Raw genomic sequence first — 18,321 nt, 5'->3', positions numbered from 1 at the left:
AGCACTCCAAGATGCTCCAGACAGTGCCTCAACTTGCTATTCGCTCACAACAGTGATGGGCTAAAGGTAGACTGGAATTGATAGATCTCTGGGGAATCGTTTGTATATCACCAAGTTGTTTTGACAACAAAAATGCCCTCCCCCACGTAAATTAAGTTGCTGGGGGGGGCAATTTAGGCTGAAAACCAGGGGTGGCTTTTGTGAGATAAGCTGTGAGCTCAGTTCTGACACTGAAAAAAAATTCGGGGGCTTAGCACGTGTGCAGAGACACCCCTGCTCCTAAATTCTAAGATCATGCCCTTCTCCACTCCTCAGCCACTATTCTGCACTTGGATGCCTCACCTGATCCATACTCAACCCTCATTGTTTGAAGCCAGCCTGTGTCTGTCCATCTCTTACCCTGCCTTGTTTCTTTGTTATTTCTTTTCCCACACTGATTTAGTTACAAGTGGTAAGGAAACTTCAGCTCTTCCAAAGCCATTCCAAAGATTTAAAGAAGCATTTCTAGCTTTGGTGGAGAGGTGTCATCTGAATGTTACAGATGAGGAATCCTGCTGTGTTACATTCAAGGCTCTGACTAGCACTGGCTCAGGGTGGTGAGCGTTGGAGTCCAGTCATCTGAAGGGTGCCAGGTCAGGAAATCCTGCATTAGGCAATCCACAGTAATAGTCCCATTCACAGAGATCTGATAGCAAAGCTCATTCTAATGCACATTAAAATGTATTGCTTTGGAATGCGGAGCAATGAGCATTTTCAGTGTGTCTAATTGTGTGTGTGTGTGTGTGTGTGTGTGTGTGTTTGCGCGTGCGGGCACGCACTCATGCCTTCTTGGAATGATGGACGGAAATAGATCCAGCAGTCTGTCTATTGCTCCTCTATTCATTTCTGTTTAGCCTTATAAAGAGATGACAGCAGATTATTATCGTTCTTATATTTATGAGTAATGGAGAGAGATGCCGGTGACATTTCCTGGAGCTAGGCTCAAAGAAGCACTTCATGGCTTCTACAGTCTCACTTAATGGGCAATTTTTACATGCCCTGTCTCTGAATGACAGTCCTTACTTCACAGAAACACTAGCCGCCTGTACAGAGGGTGGCAGGATTGGGCTCTGTTCGTTTCCATCTCCATTACCCTGCCACTATAGCCAGGGGCAGCCTCCTCTAGCCAAGTGTTTCAGTCTCAGCTAGTATAAGCAATGGTCAGGAATCCTGAGAAGCTGGCATAAGGCAATAGAAGGGAGGAGGCCCAGACCTCACTCCTCATTCTCAGGGCTGGGTTGCATGATCAGGCAGCCCATTATGACTTATTTATTCAAGCCGCAGTTGGCAGTGGCACATGTCAGGTGGCATGGACCATCTGCAACCTGAGAATTGACCCTCGTTCTTCATGATTCATTAACCACACTAATAGGCCACCTTCTCAGTTTCAGTAACACACAAACTGTGGCAGCAGGCTGGATACTCGGAAGCGCCCGGCATACACCAGCATACACTGCATGGCTGGGGTGATCAAGTGAATCCAGTTGCTGCTGTGTTTATTGCTTGTGCTGCCTCTACTTATGTTCAGTTAGTTAAACCAAAGCGATGAGAGGGTATTTTAGGGAGGGGAGGGGAGGGGTTGGAAGTACAGCGAGGGATATTTTAGCGGAAGGAGGTTGATGTCAGGAAACTGGCCATTTCCTGAACTTTCTGCCTGCCTCTGTAACCCAAGTTTTCTTCCGAAACATCTTCATACTTACCCTTTGTTAAACTTTCTGTTCCTTGTCTCATTCCACCACAGGCTCTGTTCTCCACAGAGAATTTAAGAAGTCTTTATTCTCTCTCCACAGAGATAATTCCATATTCCAACTATGTTGTTCCCATCCTTCTCTTGATTGGTTGGATTGTAGGTTGCATACTCATGGTTTACTATGTCTTCTCTTAAAGAGGGTAAGTGATTGCTGCTTCATGTATAACGTACAGCATATTATCTGTGCTGGATTCTATTACTATAGTTTATTAACTGTTCTTTCTGTTATATAGGAAAGAAGTCTTTACAAAAGAACATTGAAATTGGATGAAGATGTGTATTTCTTATTTAAAAGCTTATCATGAAAACTATATTTCACTACTATTACAATGACACCATCTCCCTGCCTCCCTCCCTCCTTGCCTGTCTCTTGCTCTCTCTGTGTCTTCAAAGTCTCTAAAACAGAACAAATAACAAAAACAGTTTTGTAAATTTAAGCAATTTTGAATTAAAATTGCATTTGATGTTTGGTAGTAGAACTATGTTTGCCCATCTGTTAATACCATTGTTATTTTGGCATCCATGGAAATCAACATTTCTAAGTTTCAACTAAAAATTCAGTCGATATCTTGGTTATGGTTTTGGAAAAATGAAGTTTATCAGTTTCTCTAAACAGCCAGTTGTTTTAGGGTGCGTTTGCCCCCTCCTTCCTCAGTCCTTCCATTGTTGGCATATATCCCATCAGCCACCATGCCTGAAATTCAATCCTCTGCTGGCTCGCTGGAATAGCTCCTGCAGCTGCCTCTCTTTCCAGTGGACTCTATGGTAGCTTCATAGCAGGACCATGGAAACCATGATGCCAGATTTGGATGACCAAAGAAAAGTATGGAAAGCATAGCACACACTGTTGTTTCTTATTTTGGTTTCTAAAAACCAAATGTACCAAGACACAGTTTGAATGACATGGCAGACTGTCCTATGTAAGAAACCACTGTGGCTTGCGTGAACTCTTACATGCAATAGAGGAATAAGTATCCTTCATCCCAAAAAAGCTGCGTAATACTTGCTTACTGCACCATTTTGGGTTGGTGGTGACCTGATGGCTCCTAACAATTGCATCATTTTAAGCAAATTTTAACTTTTTTTAACTATAATTCCATGAAATGCATGGTATTATTTGGAGAACAGGAGCCTGGTCTCCAAAGCACAGCAGAGGACTTCTGGGGAGAGCAAGAAGATATAATTTGGGATACCTTTAATTGGACTCAGTACTTAAAAGGTAACCAGGTTCAAACTTTTTAGGCAAATTGCTATTATTATAGCTGTTTCTTCCAATTGCTGCTCTACCTTATTCCTAAGGCTTGGGCTAGGAACTCCCCAAATGCAACAGTAGTCATGCAATAGGCATGATAGATAGCTGGTTAATAATGAACGTAATCCTACCCACCCATCCCAGTCAGCTCCTTGCTCTTAAATAGTCTACCTAGACAATCAAACTGGCATTGCTCTCACAAATGCTATTTGTGAAGTACAGCGCTCCTATGTGCTGGAGTTTCCATGGAATGATATCTAGATGCTGCAATACAGTGAGTGGTGGTGGTGGTGGTGGGGATACGGGTAAAGGCTCCTCAAACCATCCTACAAGTGACTTCTACTACTATCCTGTTTTTATTTCTGCCCTGATAGCTCTTAGTAAAATCTGAAATCTATTTTTCACCTAGCATGATCTAACCCAGCCTTTCCTAACGTAGTGCTTTCCAGATGTTTTGGAAAACAACTCCCTGCATTCCCAAGCATTGACCACACTGGCTTAGGCTTGTGGGAACTGCAGTCCAGAACATTTGGATGGCACTCGGTTGAGGAGAACTGGTCTAATCTGATTAAGGGTGCAATCCTATTTGCAGCTTTTTGGGATTAAATTGCATTGCATTCAGGTATCTCACATCAGACTGGACTTATCCAGGGCTGGATGGCTAGTCTGCATACAAATTTCAGTTTAAGACTGATCCATGTTGCTGGCCATCCACTTTTTCATTCTCTCAGCTTTTGTTTTGTCTCACAGCCTGGTGAAGCATTTTGGATAGGGATGTGTGAGAAAACCATTTCGATGTAGGAATCTGTCGGATTCCCTGGGCTCAGCTCCTTGGATTCCAGCCCACTTCCTAGCCAATACGAGTCTGACTTCTGGGTGAGCATCCAAGTGTGCATAGGGCTGTGCACCAGGGAGTGAACCTACACAAACACTGTGCAAGGAAAGTCTCTCTTCTACACACATGACTTGCAGCTTTCTTTGTGCTGCATGTGCTGGAGAAGAAAGCTGTCAACTGGACTTCTGGAAACAGGCGTGGCCTGCTTTGCTTTCTGAGAAAGGGCTGAACATGTCAAGGAGTTGGATGAGACGAAGAGGAACAGCTTCCAGGTAAGATCACTGCAATTCTAGTTCCAGAAAACCCAAACACTTGATCCTAACTTTGGCTGGTTCTAATAAAGGTTTCACCATAACATGGCTGTTGGTTTTTGTTTTGATGGACCAAAATGCTAGTTATGCTTCTGTAGTTTGCGGACATTGCCATCTTGGGCAGATGTTTTACATGTCTAGTTAGATTTTGTAGCTAGAATTCCAGGTCGAATTTCTGCTTTCTGCAGGCCAAAGAACTGAAAAATGCCCTCTCTTTTTTAGAAGCTTCTTGCTACTGTGATCACTGTTGTTTTTAGTTTAGCACAATTGATAGAAGCTTTCCCAGGTGTGATGCCGTGCAGCTGTTTTGGACTGCATCTCCTAGTCAACATCCTTGCTCAACCTCCTTGACCATTGGCCATACTGACCGAGCCTGATCAGGGCTGAAGTCCAAAATGTCTTGAGGGTACCAGGTTGATGAAGACTGGTCTACGATGTGCCCCAGCCACTTTCCAAAGAATGTGCTATTTCACCCATGTATAGACTTTCCCCATATATTCTGTGGCCAAAATTTTTGTAGCTGTGCAAAATTTCAAAATGTTATCTATATACCTAAATCTATAGTGTTTAAAGAACTAAATATTTCTTAAGAGGAAATTATACATATTTATCCATGTTTGTGCTGTGTTTCATAAACGCGGAGAGCAAATGAAGCTGCAGTGCAGCTTATTTTGCTATTTTTGTACCTCCTTTATATTAATCATATTGGCAACAAACTGCCACACGGTGGAGCTACATGTTTCCGTTATGACATTTTGGAGCAACACGCTTCATGCATGACCAGTAGATGGCACTGCGTTTGCACTTATGCCAGCTGCTTTTGCCGCAACGTTTTCAAATGTGTGTCAAGATGCTTCATTTCTCTGTGGAACCTTGGGGACAGAATTAAAACCACAGAGGCTGAAACAGAAATATGAGGAAAGGGATGGACTATTTTGTTGGCACACACAGCTTGCATCATCGAAAGTTCTGTTCACTGCACAGAGAAAGGCAGAGACATTCTGCAAAAGATGCTCCCCCCCTCCAAACCCAGCCTATATAAAAGCATCTGATCCTTGGAAATGTCCCACTCCACACTCTAAAATGGAGATTTCTGTGCATGAAGCCAGCAGTCTGAAGCAATTCTATTCAAAAGCAAGTTCCACTGAGCTCAGTGGGGCACTGGCAGGGAAGTGTCTCTAGGAAAGATGGCAGCCAAAGGTCTCAACTCTATCAGTGCTCAGGCAAAAAGTGTGCACATGTTCCAGCCAGCGTACCGGGGGTGGCAGACCTTTTTAAATTTAAACATGCATAGGATGGGGCCTTAAACCAGACTTCTTCAACCTGGAAACAATTACAAATAGCCACCATGTTGGTGAAGATATCGAACGTCGATAAGTGCAAATCCAATTATTTCTGTTCAAAGGAAATTTATATTTCTAAATTTGCACCCAGGCAGATACATTTGTTTAGGTACACTGGTACTCTCTTTTGCGCTCATTTCTGGTGGTGGCCACCCTAACAGAGACACAGAGGGTGCCAGCAGTGATTTCAGCAAAACACGTCCTCTTATTCTGCCGCCCACTAACCTGCTTGCTGAGCAACTTTTCCACAGGCAGCCCTTGTGCCAGCTTTGTTCTCAGAAGAGCCCACACAAGATCTCCTATTCATAGCACAACAATGGCTGTTGCCTCCGCTCCTGCATTCTGTGGCAGGCAGGGCTTGATCTAATGTTTCTTTATCATTTCTGACCCCGCCTGCACTGGCATTGGCTTTCAGGTACTGCCTGCTTCAGATATTATTTTCCTGGCTGCTTTGGCTGTCCCAACTGCACTCCAAAAAGTCACAGATATGCTGCAACTCAAATGAGCATTAATGTTGTGATTTTACAGAGGAGATTCTAGCCCTGTTTAGTCCTCTTAGTGATTAATTATATGGTAATAGCCTTTCATTGAGCATATTAGCCGGTCAGTGCCTCAGTCTATTTTGCTATGGTTAGATGCCTAATGTTTTATCTAACATTGATCTTTTGAATATTTGCACCTCTACATAAGCAGCTGCAGATGCAAATCTTAGGCAAATCACTACCCTCATTTGTCTTCTTTTGAGGGGTTATATTTACCCTTTATGATGATTCCTCTGTTTTGGCAATGTGCAAATTGGGCACTCACCACCCAACTGCCTAATGTGCTCTGCCTGAAATTGTGAGAGTCATTGCTCTAAAACAGCCACTTGAGAAATCAGTTCTTTGATATTTCTCAGTGCCAGACAACTGATAGGGCCCGCAGCAGCTTTTCCTAACCTGATTCCCTCCAGCTGTTTTGAACTGCAGCTCCCATCAGTTCCAGAAAACATGAACAATTGTCACAAATGCTGGGAGTTTTAGTCCAAAACAGCTGGAGGGCACCAAATTAGGGAGGTTTGTTCTAAGCTACCTTATGGGGTAACAGATGGACTGTCAGATGAGCTGTCTAGATGTTTCACTGATGAGTGATCCATGGGAGATGCTGAAGATCCCTGGGGAACAGAACTCCTTTCTGCCACTTTGGGTGCAAGTCTGTCAATTGTGTCTTCAGTGATCAAATGCCCCTGAAACCAAAAGTATCAGATCATCCAGCACAGGGCAGGAGAAGCAAAAATCATCTTTGCTTTCCACTCCTTCCCTGCTGGATGGGTTTTGCTGAATGGATTCAGGGTGCTCAGAAGAGGGAGGGAAAGAGCCTGGAAGAGGCTCAGGATAACACCCCCCCACCTGCCCTTTGCTGTTTCTTCCCCTTGCTGCCCACTGGAACAATGCCTTCCCCCCTCCCCAAGTTTGCTTTTGCAGTTGGAGGGCAACTGCTGCAATTCTTTCTGGGCCACCTGCGTGGAGTGGAGTGGTCTAGGGACTGTAGGACTGCTCCTTCCATGGGCCTTTCCTTTCTGGGATCAGACAAAGCTGAAGAACATGCAAAATAATCTAGAAGCAGTGCTGGTGGTGGGGAAAGGTAAAGGAAAGATTGTTGTTCACCCATAATACTTTGAGGAACAAAACTCTATTTTTTGCATCATGACAGCTTGTCCCTTTTGCCTGCTCATGTTCTCTTTCTGGCCCCTCAAATGCTGGGAAAGACAAAGATGCTGCCACAACTGCAAATCCCAAGAGGTCAACCCAGAAAATAATTAATACTCATAATGTGTCCATAAAAGGTTAGCTTTTCTAAGATACCTTTGTGGTATGTTTTCATTACTTTAAGGCTGAATTTCCTCTTTCTTTCTTTGATAAATCAACTATCAGAATGCATGTATGTACGTACATATGTGTGTATTTCCCCTAACAATGTTATTGTCCATTGTCACAAAGAAACCATGAGATGAAGGACATGACGGAGCCAAGGGAGAGTCACTCTGATGAAGTCTTCTGACTATACCTTGAAGGGAGAGATCTGGGCAGGAATGTAGTGAAGGAAGAGTGACTTTGCTGCACTATGAAGTTCAGAAGAGTCATCCAGAAACTATGCTGAAATGGCTAATCTGAGTATTTGGCACAGATGTTGGGACTATAGCTTGTCCTCTATTTTTAGCTTCTGTTGAATTGCCCAGCTTCTTTCCGAAGGGTATTTAAAGCAGAGTTACTTCCCTTGTTGATCCTTTTGGATCATCTGTCTCAGCAAAGGGTCAACTTAGATGCATGGCCATCATGTGCCACATGCTTGGAATAGCCCCATGTGGTGAGCGCTGCCAGAGGTGAGCTAAGTCACAGTGGGCTTTTATTTTGGGGTGCTTCAGGTAACGGCAGCTCACCATATGGAGGGATTTAGCATGATGAGATTTAGCATGCTCCCTGTTTCACAGATTCACTGAGTTCATCAGTGGTTTCTTAGTCTGACCACCAGCTCATGCAGGAAATCAGCTGGTATAGCAGCACCTTAGAAATGCACATTCCATCAAACTGATTGAATCATTGCTTGCAAAAATATCCTATCTGACCATTTCAATAAATGCCATCCTTATTTAATTCCACGCCCACAGCAAAATTCTGTCATTACAAAAAATAAATTCACCATAGTTCTCATGCCCACTGCAGCCCTTTACACATAAGGGTTCATCAGATATATTTCACTGCAACTCCCATCATTCCCTGATTGGCAAAGCCTAATGACCCTGCCAAGTGTGAGTGAAAGGAATTGTAGCCTGTTTCCTCTGCAGGACCATAGATTGGGCAAGGTTCTTCTATAGCTCAGCCAGTAGCTAAGCTGAAGAACGTGTTCCTAAAACAGTGACACTTTTCTTTCCTGTTCTGCCTCCTTGTTCCTCCTATTCCCGTTGTCTCCCTTTAAAAAAATGTAAACGGTAAGTTGTTGGTGCTGATGGCACTAGATATGTGTATAGATGACAGGCAGGCAGTTCTTACAGTGCCAACCCCATCCCTTCCTCAGTCTTAACAATGCCTCTTACTACTCCTGTTATCAGATGTCCTAAGCAAATAATGCCAGTATTTGATTGTCCTGCATAGATCCTGGACTGTTTGGCTAGGGTTTGTGCAAGCAAGAAACAATGGTGTCCTGGAGGAGTTTGCAGATTAGTGTGATGTTTTGAGAACACACAGTGGCATGTGCTTGGTAATTAAAATTGATAGCCTTGTTGAGCTAAGATCGTCTTGAGTCCTGAAAACACTTTACAGCCCTGGCTAGGTCAATGTATTGTGTTGGCTTTGTTTGAGGAAGAATTAAAAGACTTAGGCTGAAAGCCCGCAATGAAGCAGATGCAGGGACATCTCACTTAATGCTGGCATTACCAAGAGGCAGGATTTGGACAGGTCTGCAATTCTGAGGGGGTAGGGACAGTAAGTGGTGGATTGTATGATCCTATTTTTTTTGCCAACATTTATTCATTGCCATATTTATATCCTACTTTTCAGGAATACATCCTGCCAAGGAGGCTTTCATGTAAAAACAGCCGCCTGGCTTTTAAAAAATCACTCAAAACTCATAAAGATTCTTCCCACAAAGAGAAAGATCTGCAGGGGAGGGACAGCTTGCCTGGAGCAGAGCTGTAAGTAAACTTCACTTGCTGGTCTGTTTATCTCCTGGGATCCTTCCCAGGGCAGTTGGTGGTGATGGTCCTGTGGGGCAAAGGAGGGATGGTCCAGTTGGAGTTGGGACCTGAGGTAATCTTAAATTTGTTTCCTCACTTTCTATTCTTCAGCCATGCATTGGGGAGGATGGGTTGGGAGAGAGCATTAAGTTTTCTCCTCCCAACATCAATGTATCCTGGGCGATCTCTGTTTCACAGAGCTCTATGGGACCCAGCATGTATTCCGTCTGCTGCTCCAGGCTGCCTAAAATGTATGTCAGTTTTGGCTTGTTTGGGCAGCATCATGGCACGAATCAAGTACCAAAGAAGAGAAATGAGGCAGTAGCCTGATCCTGGAACTGATTGGCTAAAGCGGCTGCTGTTTACATGCAGTGGGTAAAACAGAGCCAAACTGAGGGTTGCTTATGGCTTGATGTTCTACTTTACAGTGGACAGTCCTCTATTGGAAGCATTCTCCTTTCTAATTTTTTGAATTATTAAGTGAAATTTCTATACTAGCACTCAGCCATAAAAGTCTTTCAGGGCAGTTTACAAGATACATTAACGCAGTATACAAGGTACATTAAAGTACAAAATAAAACAAGGTACAAAAATTCAAAACAAAGCAAACTCAAATCAGCTACGTGAGATGATAAACACAATAATTTACACAATTTATAAAGTTTCTAAAACAATTTGAAGTGTTCTCTGGTCTAAACCTTGTTTAAAGAGCATAGGCCCATTTGCGCAATCACAATGGGAAAAATAGCCCGTGGGGATTTATTTCCTCCACTGCATGTACCAGTCACATCTCAGGGGATTAATACACTCGCCCTCAGCAGTGCAGCTTTCTGAATCACCTGGGCAGGGTGGTTTGTGTTGCCATCCACCCCTGAAACCTACCACAGTCCATGTGTTCTGGTTGGCTTCTTAACTATGGCAACCAGCAATCCTGACTGGGTTTGAACGTTGGGGTAACCATGCTGGCGGGCTTTTGTAATTTTTGTATGCATGAATAAAACTCTCGTACAATAGAAACGGTTTGGCTGGAATTGCATTTATGTGTGTCAGTGTGATGCTGAACACGTACAAGGAAGAGAGTTGCTGGTGTCTGTCTGCTTGTGTGCCCTCTGGCAAGAGAAGAGTGGAATGTGGTGAATCAGCACGTCCTGTCTTCAATGGACAGAAGAAAAGATTGGACTGTAGATGGAGAGATCAAGATGACCAAGGATTGATAGGCTTTCCCTTAAAGGTGTAACAACAAGTGGATCGTTAAAGGGGCTGCCTGGTTTCTTGTGGAGGAAAAACGGGTTGCTCTGTATTGTTGTGTGTCTACTTCAATAAAGAGTTCTTGTTTTTTTAAACTTGCTGGTTGTTTTCTGTCTCTTGCAGTTAGACAAATGAAACATCTACCTTTAAATCAGCATGTGCCAATGAGAGTGTCTTTTTTTGGGGGGGGGGATTTGTTAACTGGTCACCTTAACCCTAACCCCATACTACTTCATATCATTTCAACTGGAAACAAAATGGTTCTCCCACTTTTTGTTGTGATGCTGCAGGAGAAAGGTTTTTCTTGTAATTTAGTTGAGATCCAGTATCTATCCACCTGCAAAATACACTAATTAAAGCTGCATTTGTTTGCTCCATAAGGCATTAATCAAATACCACTTCCAAATATTGAACTGCAAATTAAATTACACATGAGCTAATAAATCAAAGCCAATCAAAATTAAGGAACACTAATATTCATTCTTGCAAGATTTTCTTACTGACAGATAATTTCCAGGTAAGACAAATAGTGCACAGTGTGTTATTTGAAGTAACATCTGACTGCTCCTCTGTACAACAATCATCACAGGCCCACTACACAGGTGGCAAATTTGCCTTGCATTTGCTGCTAAGTGATGGGCAAGGAGACAGCTGTGAAGTCTTCCATCACAAATGCAGTACTGACTGTTGCCTAGCTCTTTTGCTTACTCCCACCCTTGCTTCTGTAGGAAGAAAGACTTCAGGTATAGTATTGCACTGCAGGCAGGAACAAGTTAAGAAAGGATGGGAGAGGGTAGATCAGGTCTACCCTTAAGCATATTGAGGCAGCCAAAGCGTAGAAATCTATGGGGGTGCAGTCCCATGACCTCCCAAGATTGTGCTATATGGGGGTAGTGGGGTATACTGGGGCTCTGAACATGGAGTCCCTGCTCCATCCTGCACCCTCCACAGCCAGTGTGGACAGAACTGTGCTGGCTGCCTCTCTGAGGTCAGAAATCAGCCTTGAAGAGGAGGACAAGGGGTGTGCTGCGGGCAGGGAGGGGAGGCTGAGGCTGACAGTGATGCTTAGGAACAAATGCCCCTCTCTTAGGGGAGCTTCTTGAAACAGTCATGCTGCAGCACCTGCAAGCACTTTTGGAGGACACAAAAATCCTATTCCAGAACCATTTCAGTCTGGGTTTCAACCTGGTAATGAGACTGAATTAGCCTTGGGCATCCTAATGGATGACCATTATTAAGAGAAGGATAGCTGGAGTGTGCTCCAGCTGTTCATCTTTCAGTTGGCTTTCATTCATTCCACCTAACCTGCAAGGCCAATCTCAGAGGATAGTATTGGGTGACTCAGCCCTTTGACAACTGAACTATGGGGTTTTGAAGATCTTGTCCACGACATTGTTGAAGCAGCTGGAATTGCTCATTAGGGGTTGGAACCAAGTGCCATCAAAATGATGATGGCACACAAAACTATCTTCCTATAACATCAGAATCAGGTGAGGTTATGCAAGATCTGGCGTCCAGGGAAGCTCTGCGGGTGAGTGGTTGCTGAGTCTGGGAGCCTGCGTGAAGGCCTTCTCATGAGGACCTGTGCTCATTGGATGGCAGTCCCTGGTAGTTCTACATGGACCTATAGCCTGATTGGAGTCTATCCAGAGAAGAGCCTTTGGCATGGCAACTCCATTTCCCTGGGACTTCCTGCTTCTGGAGGTCAGACAGACAGCATTAGAAACCTTCTGCACATGCTCTCTATTTCCGGGGGCCTTTCATATCTAACGAGCCACAGTTACTAATCCAGCTTTTTAACCTTATTTTAGCATATTGTTTTATTATTTTATTAGTACTGCATGGTGCATATAGCCTGCCTTTCCCCCTCTTGTAAGGAACCCAAGGAAGCTTATGTAGCTCCATTTTAGGTTCATGGTCAAGTGAGCTTCATGGTCAAGTGGGGGCTACACTCTTCCAGGTCCCCAGTTCAACTCTTGCACCAGCACTATCACACTGGGTCTCCATTTTATGTGTTTTATCTTTTGGTGTGTCCTGGTCCTACACCTCCGTACTGGAATATGAACGGATATATGAATCTTGGAAAGAACGGAAGTACGGCCCCACCTACAGCCAGGCTGTTACACAATAAGATTTGAATGTTTCCACTGTGTAATTGCAGCTTTTGGTCGGCTTGTTACAGTGTACTGAAAGGAATGTTGCAGTCTAAGGTTTTCCTTTTCTAGTGAATTCCAAAGAAGCATATTCACCACCGTCGGTCTGAGGCCTGAGTTCCTTGATTACAAGCTTGATATTTTGACACACCACTTTCTGCATCAGCTTGTTGGCTCCTGCAATGTGATACAGCACTCTTTTCCTCTGTATATCATCAGCTTGTAAAAGCTCAGTGACTCCAACATCAGCATTTCAGAGAAGTATTGTTTTTTCTTTGCTGTCAATACATTTTCATCCAGTTCATACAGGCAGGCACCTCTTGTTTGCTTCGTTCTGTTTTGTAGATGAATTCACAGGCATGTGGAGAAATGCTTATGGCCGTCAGTGGCTGTAATTTCACTGACTGGAAAAAATGAAATCGGGAGTTTTAGCAAAGGCCTGGGTGTGTATGTAGCCTGTCATCAGCTTCACACTGACTTTGTTGTGAGTGGTTCAGTGACCATGTATGGGAACATGTGGAGAAAATAAGCAGACTTCATTCTGCAAACCTGTTCTTTAGTTTCCATCTTAGCCTTGAAGTCTGAGGGTCACTTTAAACAACTGAAATGCTGCCTTGAGGTAGAATATCATGTTCCTTCAGTATTTTCCTCCATGGCTTATGTACCCAACTGGGAACTTCTTGTGCCTCTATTTTAGAAGGTGTGAACAATATTGAAAAACGCGCTGAGTGGAATCTCTGCTGAGCCATTGGGTGCAACAGCTCGTGATCAAGGACAAGTCTTGTTGAATGCCTTGTTTGTTGCAGACAATGGACTGATAGAAGTGCAGAATGCTGCCTTGCATGTAGCCCATCTAGCCCAGTTTCAGCCTACACTCACTGGTAGTGTTTTTCCAAGGTTTCAGGCTGGATTCTTTCCTGGCCCTACTTGCAGAAGTCTAGAATTGAACAAGGGCTTCAAATCATGTGATCTACTCTTCCACAGTTGGCAGGTAGGTGAGGGGAATGTAATTCCTTAGTGTTCAGAGAGAATTAAATTAATAGTGAGCAAAGGAGGTGAGATCATCTTACACTGCAATAACAGTTGTGTGTTTTGTGGAATGTATTTTCATTTGAACTGCTTGGAAAAAGTGGCCGACAGATGTAATCAAATGCTTAGATTACAGTAATTGCTTGCACACTAAATGATTTTGGCAAGGTCACCAATCTCTTCATCAACTATAGTACTTCATCAGACAGATGTCTAACATTCCAGTAGACTCCAAAGAGCCCCTTAGGTATTTATTGAGACCTGCCAAAGGGCCAGGTAGTCTCTGCAGGGACTCCATGGAGGTGGCAATGGTGAGCAAGATTCTACAATGTCAAGGTGTGTTCCTAGATACCCTCAAGATTGAATGGGAACAATGCAGTGCATTCTAATGGCATCTGTGTACTTATATTTCTTGACTACACTTCAAGTAGTGTCAACAGTCACATACAGCTTAGATGTAAAGAAAACACAACTGACAAGTGTGTAGAACCAGAGAGTAAATGGGAAATCAGAATTCTCCCGAGGATTTGGTCTGCAATGTGGGGCCAGGTGTTCTTCAGTCATGCACCTGGTTTCATATCACAGCTCAGTTTCTGAATTCAGTGAGTAACCTTATACAAAGGACTGGGGTCCTGGATCACCACCAACGGGCATCTGTTTAAGTCTGTGCTGCAGCAGTCTGGCTAGTGCCATTAGCCACTCCTGGAACTGTTTGTCTGGAAGGCGTCTCTAGTGAGCTGGCAGCCTGTCTCTTGGATGGCAAGGCAAATAGCAAATGGGCAGAGGTGATAACTGCAAAAGGGAGGTGCGCCCTCTAAGGGCATCTTGCACAAGCCCCCTGCCCCAACCATGAACCTGCACTGCTCCAACATACCGTTATGCTTTCATCTAATGTGAGAATTAGAATGTGAACACTTTGGGAGATTTTTTTAAAGGGGCTAATAAACCAAGTATTTGGATAGGTAGAATATAAAGTCTTAACACTAGAAGAGGCTTCCAGATCAACAGAACCACCCCCGTTCCAGACTGCAGTATCCTTCCTTCCTTCCTTCCTTCCTTCCTTCCTTCCTTCCTTCCTTCCACAGCAGGTAGTCTAATCTCTAGGTTCCCCAGTGCATGTGTTGAGGGGAGCCACAAGGGATCCATCATGCATGCTTCCATTTGATAAATCTCTTTTGCCACCTCTGCTCATCTGTTTCCGTTCGCTTTGCTTGTTAGCACTAGGCCAGCTTGTCACCGCCAAATCTTCTTGCCAGTCCAGTAAGGCTCAGGGCAGTGGCCCAACCAACAGAAACACAGTTTGCCCACCCCCAGTATGGAAACAGTGTGTTCATGGGTATGCATCCCCCCTCTTAAAAGACACAATGCAACAGTTATAGACAATAGAGTACCTGTGGCTTAAATTTAATTATCAAAATGCTTCATCAGATGACAAATTTGAATATTAAAATGCACTCAGAGCCTTTAAATACTCAGAAATAGACCCATTCAAGTGATCTGAGGTATCTGGTATTTATTTGGAAATCTTGCGGTGCTTCAGTACCAGAAGCAATATTTTCCTTTGCCACCTGCAGGGGGGCATTTCAAAATTATTGTAGCAGATTTAAAAAGATTTCTTGCTAGTAAAATCCAGATATGCAAATGCCTACATTAAAGGTAGCATTATTACTGTAGTGGAAAGTCATATTGGTTCAAAGGAGTGATGAATGTCTTGTGAATGTGCAAGTCCCAGTGTTTGTAGAAGTGGACTTTAAGAATGTATCTCAGTCAGTCACTCATTCTATAAATCCTATTAACAGAGAACTTTGTGCTCAGAATTAATCATCTGTTCCTGACACTCCAATGATACTTAGCCATTGTAATGTATAACAATTCATGTCTGATATTGTCCAGAATTAAATATAAAAAGTATGGTCTTATATATTATTACAAATACTTGTTTCCTTTAAAAAAGATCAAGATTGAGACAAAGTACGATAGTCCTAGAAAAAACATGAAGGAATTTCTGATTACATCTGTACTGATAATATGTGCTAAAATATTAATAAATTATCTACAGTATCATTTGGCTGGAAAGTTGCAAACAACGAATTTGGTCAATAGTTAATCCCTTAAGTAGATTACCATTTGTCTTTGGATTGTTCTCATGAAATAGCTTCGAAGAAAAACAGAAAGAAGCTGCAGGGGCTGTAAGGTGGAGCTTGCAGGGTGTGTGTATCTTGCACAGACTGGCCCCTGTGCAGTTCCTAATGGACGCTGAAGGAAGAAACACTTTGCCTGTTACTCGTTTCTGATTAGAGATAAATAGAATGTCTGCTTGGTGGCTTTTCCTTCATTCAGAGATGGGGCAGTGCCGCCCCCCCCACACACACACAAGAAATGGCAAATGCAAGCAGATTTTACAGACACGACCTGGTATTACACAGTTTGTTGCACTTCCCTATATGTACTGCAAATACTCATCTGTACCCTACTGATTTTACATCTCTTTTGTTGTGAACAGGGATACTCATGGCATTTGAAGTGAGCAGTTTTTATGCATGACCTCTTGCCTGCCCCAACTACCAGGGTTGTAGGAGTTGTTCTGTGAGAATGTCTAGATAGAAACAATATTCTGGGTGCATTGTGCCTGAGAATGCTCATATTGGGGCCATAAAGGGGTTCTTTTTACTCTAGGCCCTGCAGTGCCTAAGGCCACCTTTATAAAACAGTCATTATCTAAAGCATGTGAACCATAATTGGACATGTTACAGAAGCCCACACTAGATATAAAATATGGACATATCACTGTGTTGCATGTTCATGATGGTACTCCCTTCTTTTGTCTGGTAAGAAATATCATTACACATTTTCAAGACAATAGGTTAAGGTGAGCATTCTTCCAAGGAAGGAGGTGCCATTAAAACTGGTGGGACTCACTTTCAAGCAAATGTGTTGATTAACAGGCTAAAACATGTTAAAGAATCAGCAGTCTGGATGGAAAGGAGTCAGAATTAAACTGGAACATAGTTGAAAAATGAAGAAGCCTGATGTATGCAGCAATTTATCATTCCCAAGTTTAGTCCCAGTGATTTTGGCAGTTGCTGCCTTAGTGAGGTTTTCTTTTCTTTTCTTTTCTTTCTTCTTTTTCTTTTATTTTCTGGAGAATGCATCACTTTAGTGCACTTGATATGCTTGTATACTTGATTCCTTTACAGCAAACCCACTCCTCACACCCTCAAAACATTCCAGATTTCTGGAAAGCTTGTCCTTCTTGGGTTGCACCATTTGCTGTTCCATCACCAAACACGGCACTTGTTCACAGGATCCATGTACTGTGAGTTAGTACAATGAAAGGCCTCAGAAAACTCTGGAGTGTTCTGCAATGTTCCCAGGACCCTTTAAAGCAAGACAAGATAACAGTTTGGTACCTCTGGTTCTAATTTTCATGTAAGCATTACCCTTCCAAAAAAGGGAAACAATCATTCTTGCTGTCCTCTGGTTCTTGGATTTGAATACATGGCTTCAAAACAGATTAACTTCATTTCTCTTATTATGTGCAATTCACTTTGTTAAAACAGCAATCTAAGCCCTTGAACACAAGATAGAAATAACAGTTCTAATGCTCAGTCAGAAAGCACCCACTTGTAAATTACCACCCTGCAATTATTTGTACAAAAAGTAGGTTCTCTGTGCAATGGGTGGAAGGGGCAGGAGCTGGAAGAATAGGATCTGTTTTCAAGTAAAGATTGTGGCAGAAGGACACCTGGTGCCCTGTGCAGATGCTGCTGTCATGGATGGGGAAAAGCCCCACAGGCTGGAAGCATGGCTCCTGGTTGGAATGGAAGCATTTCTGGAACAAGCCCAGAAATTGTTCCAGAACAAGCCCTCTGAACCCAGGAGCTACAAGCATTCTTCTTGCTATTCAGCAATCTTTCCCATGATCAAAGTACACACACACACACACACACACACACACACACGAAAATACCATTTTGATGCCAGTTTAAGGAGCAAATGCTGCTTTCATTAAATTGTTGATTATATAGCATATAAAAATACAGCTGGGGGGAGCATAGCTCCATTTTACTTTATCACAGAAGAACAATGCTTGAACACAAATTGACGACAGGGAGACAGACAGACATCCAAATGTTGTGGAAATTATCTCAACACACATTTTCTGCCTGGAAAACAGGTGATTCAGAATGTAGCAAATGTGTGCTCAGACCATCTATAGCTCTTGGGCAGAGCAGTCCTATGGCCTGCCGACAATGGCTACAGGGTGACAAGATGCTTTGGTTTCAGTTCTGAGGCTGGAAAAGGGCTTTGACCTCAAAGCAGGAAATCTGCATCACCTTCCACCATCACAGCTGGCACGGAAAGAACCTGCTGGCTGCTTCTCCAAAGTTGTAACCATGATCTCAGAGAAGGGGTGAAGAGAGCATTCTGGGGGCTGAGAGGAGAGGAGACTGGTCTGCCAGGATGGAATGCATCCTGGCAGAACTCCAGCTTCCTTCCCTCCCCATCCACAGTGCTGCTGGGCAGGAGAAGTCCCAAAGAGACAGCTTGCCACCATCCCCCCGGATTGTGTTCTTTGAACAATTGTGAACTTCGAATGCTCTTCTCCCTTGGCCACGTTACCTGACTCACACCCTGTCACATGGGAG

General features: G+C 43.3%; 1 protein-coding gene across 3 annotated transcripts in view; it reads right to left on the bottom strand.

Annotated features, from left to right (window-relative positions):
- Positions 1–16,047: 16,047 nt before the first annotated feature.
- Positions 16,048–18,321, bottom strand: part of MME (membrane metalloendopeptidase) — a 170,193-nt gene continuing 167,919 nt past the window's right edge. For all 3 annotated transcript variants that reach the window (XM_044432893.1, XM_044432892.1, XM_044432894.1), the window contains exon 23: positions 16,048–17,050. In XM_044432893.1, coding sequence (XP_044288828.1) covers positions 16,951–17,050 — 100 coding nt within the window. In that variant the 3' untranslated portion in view covers positions 16,048–16,950. The remainder of the gene's footprint in view (positions 17,051–18,321) is intronic.

The sequence above is a fragment of the Varanus komodoensis genome, unplaced genomic scaffold (assembly GCF_004798865.1).
Source record: "Varanus komodoensis strain SLA01 unplaced genomic scaffold, ASM479886v1 scaffold25, whole genome shotgun sequence".
Taxonomy (NCBI): Eukaryota; Metazoa; Chordata; class Lepidosauria; order Squamata; family Varanidae; genus Varanus; species Varanus komodoensis.
This window is presented reverse-complemented; position numbering and strand designations above follow the sequence as displayed.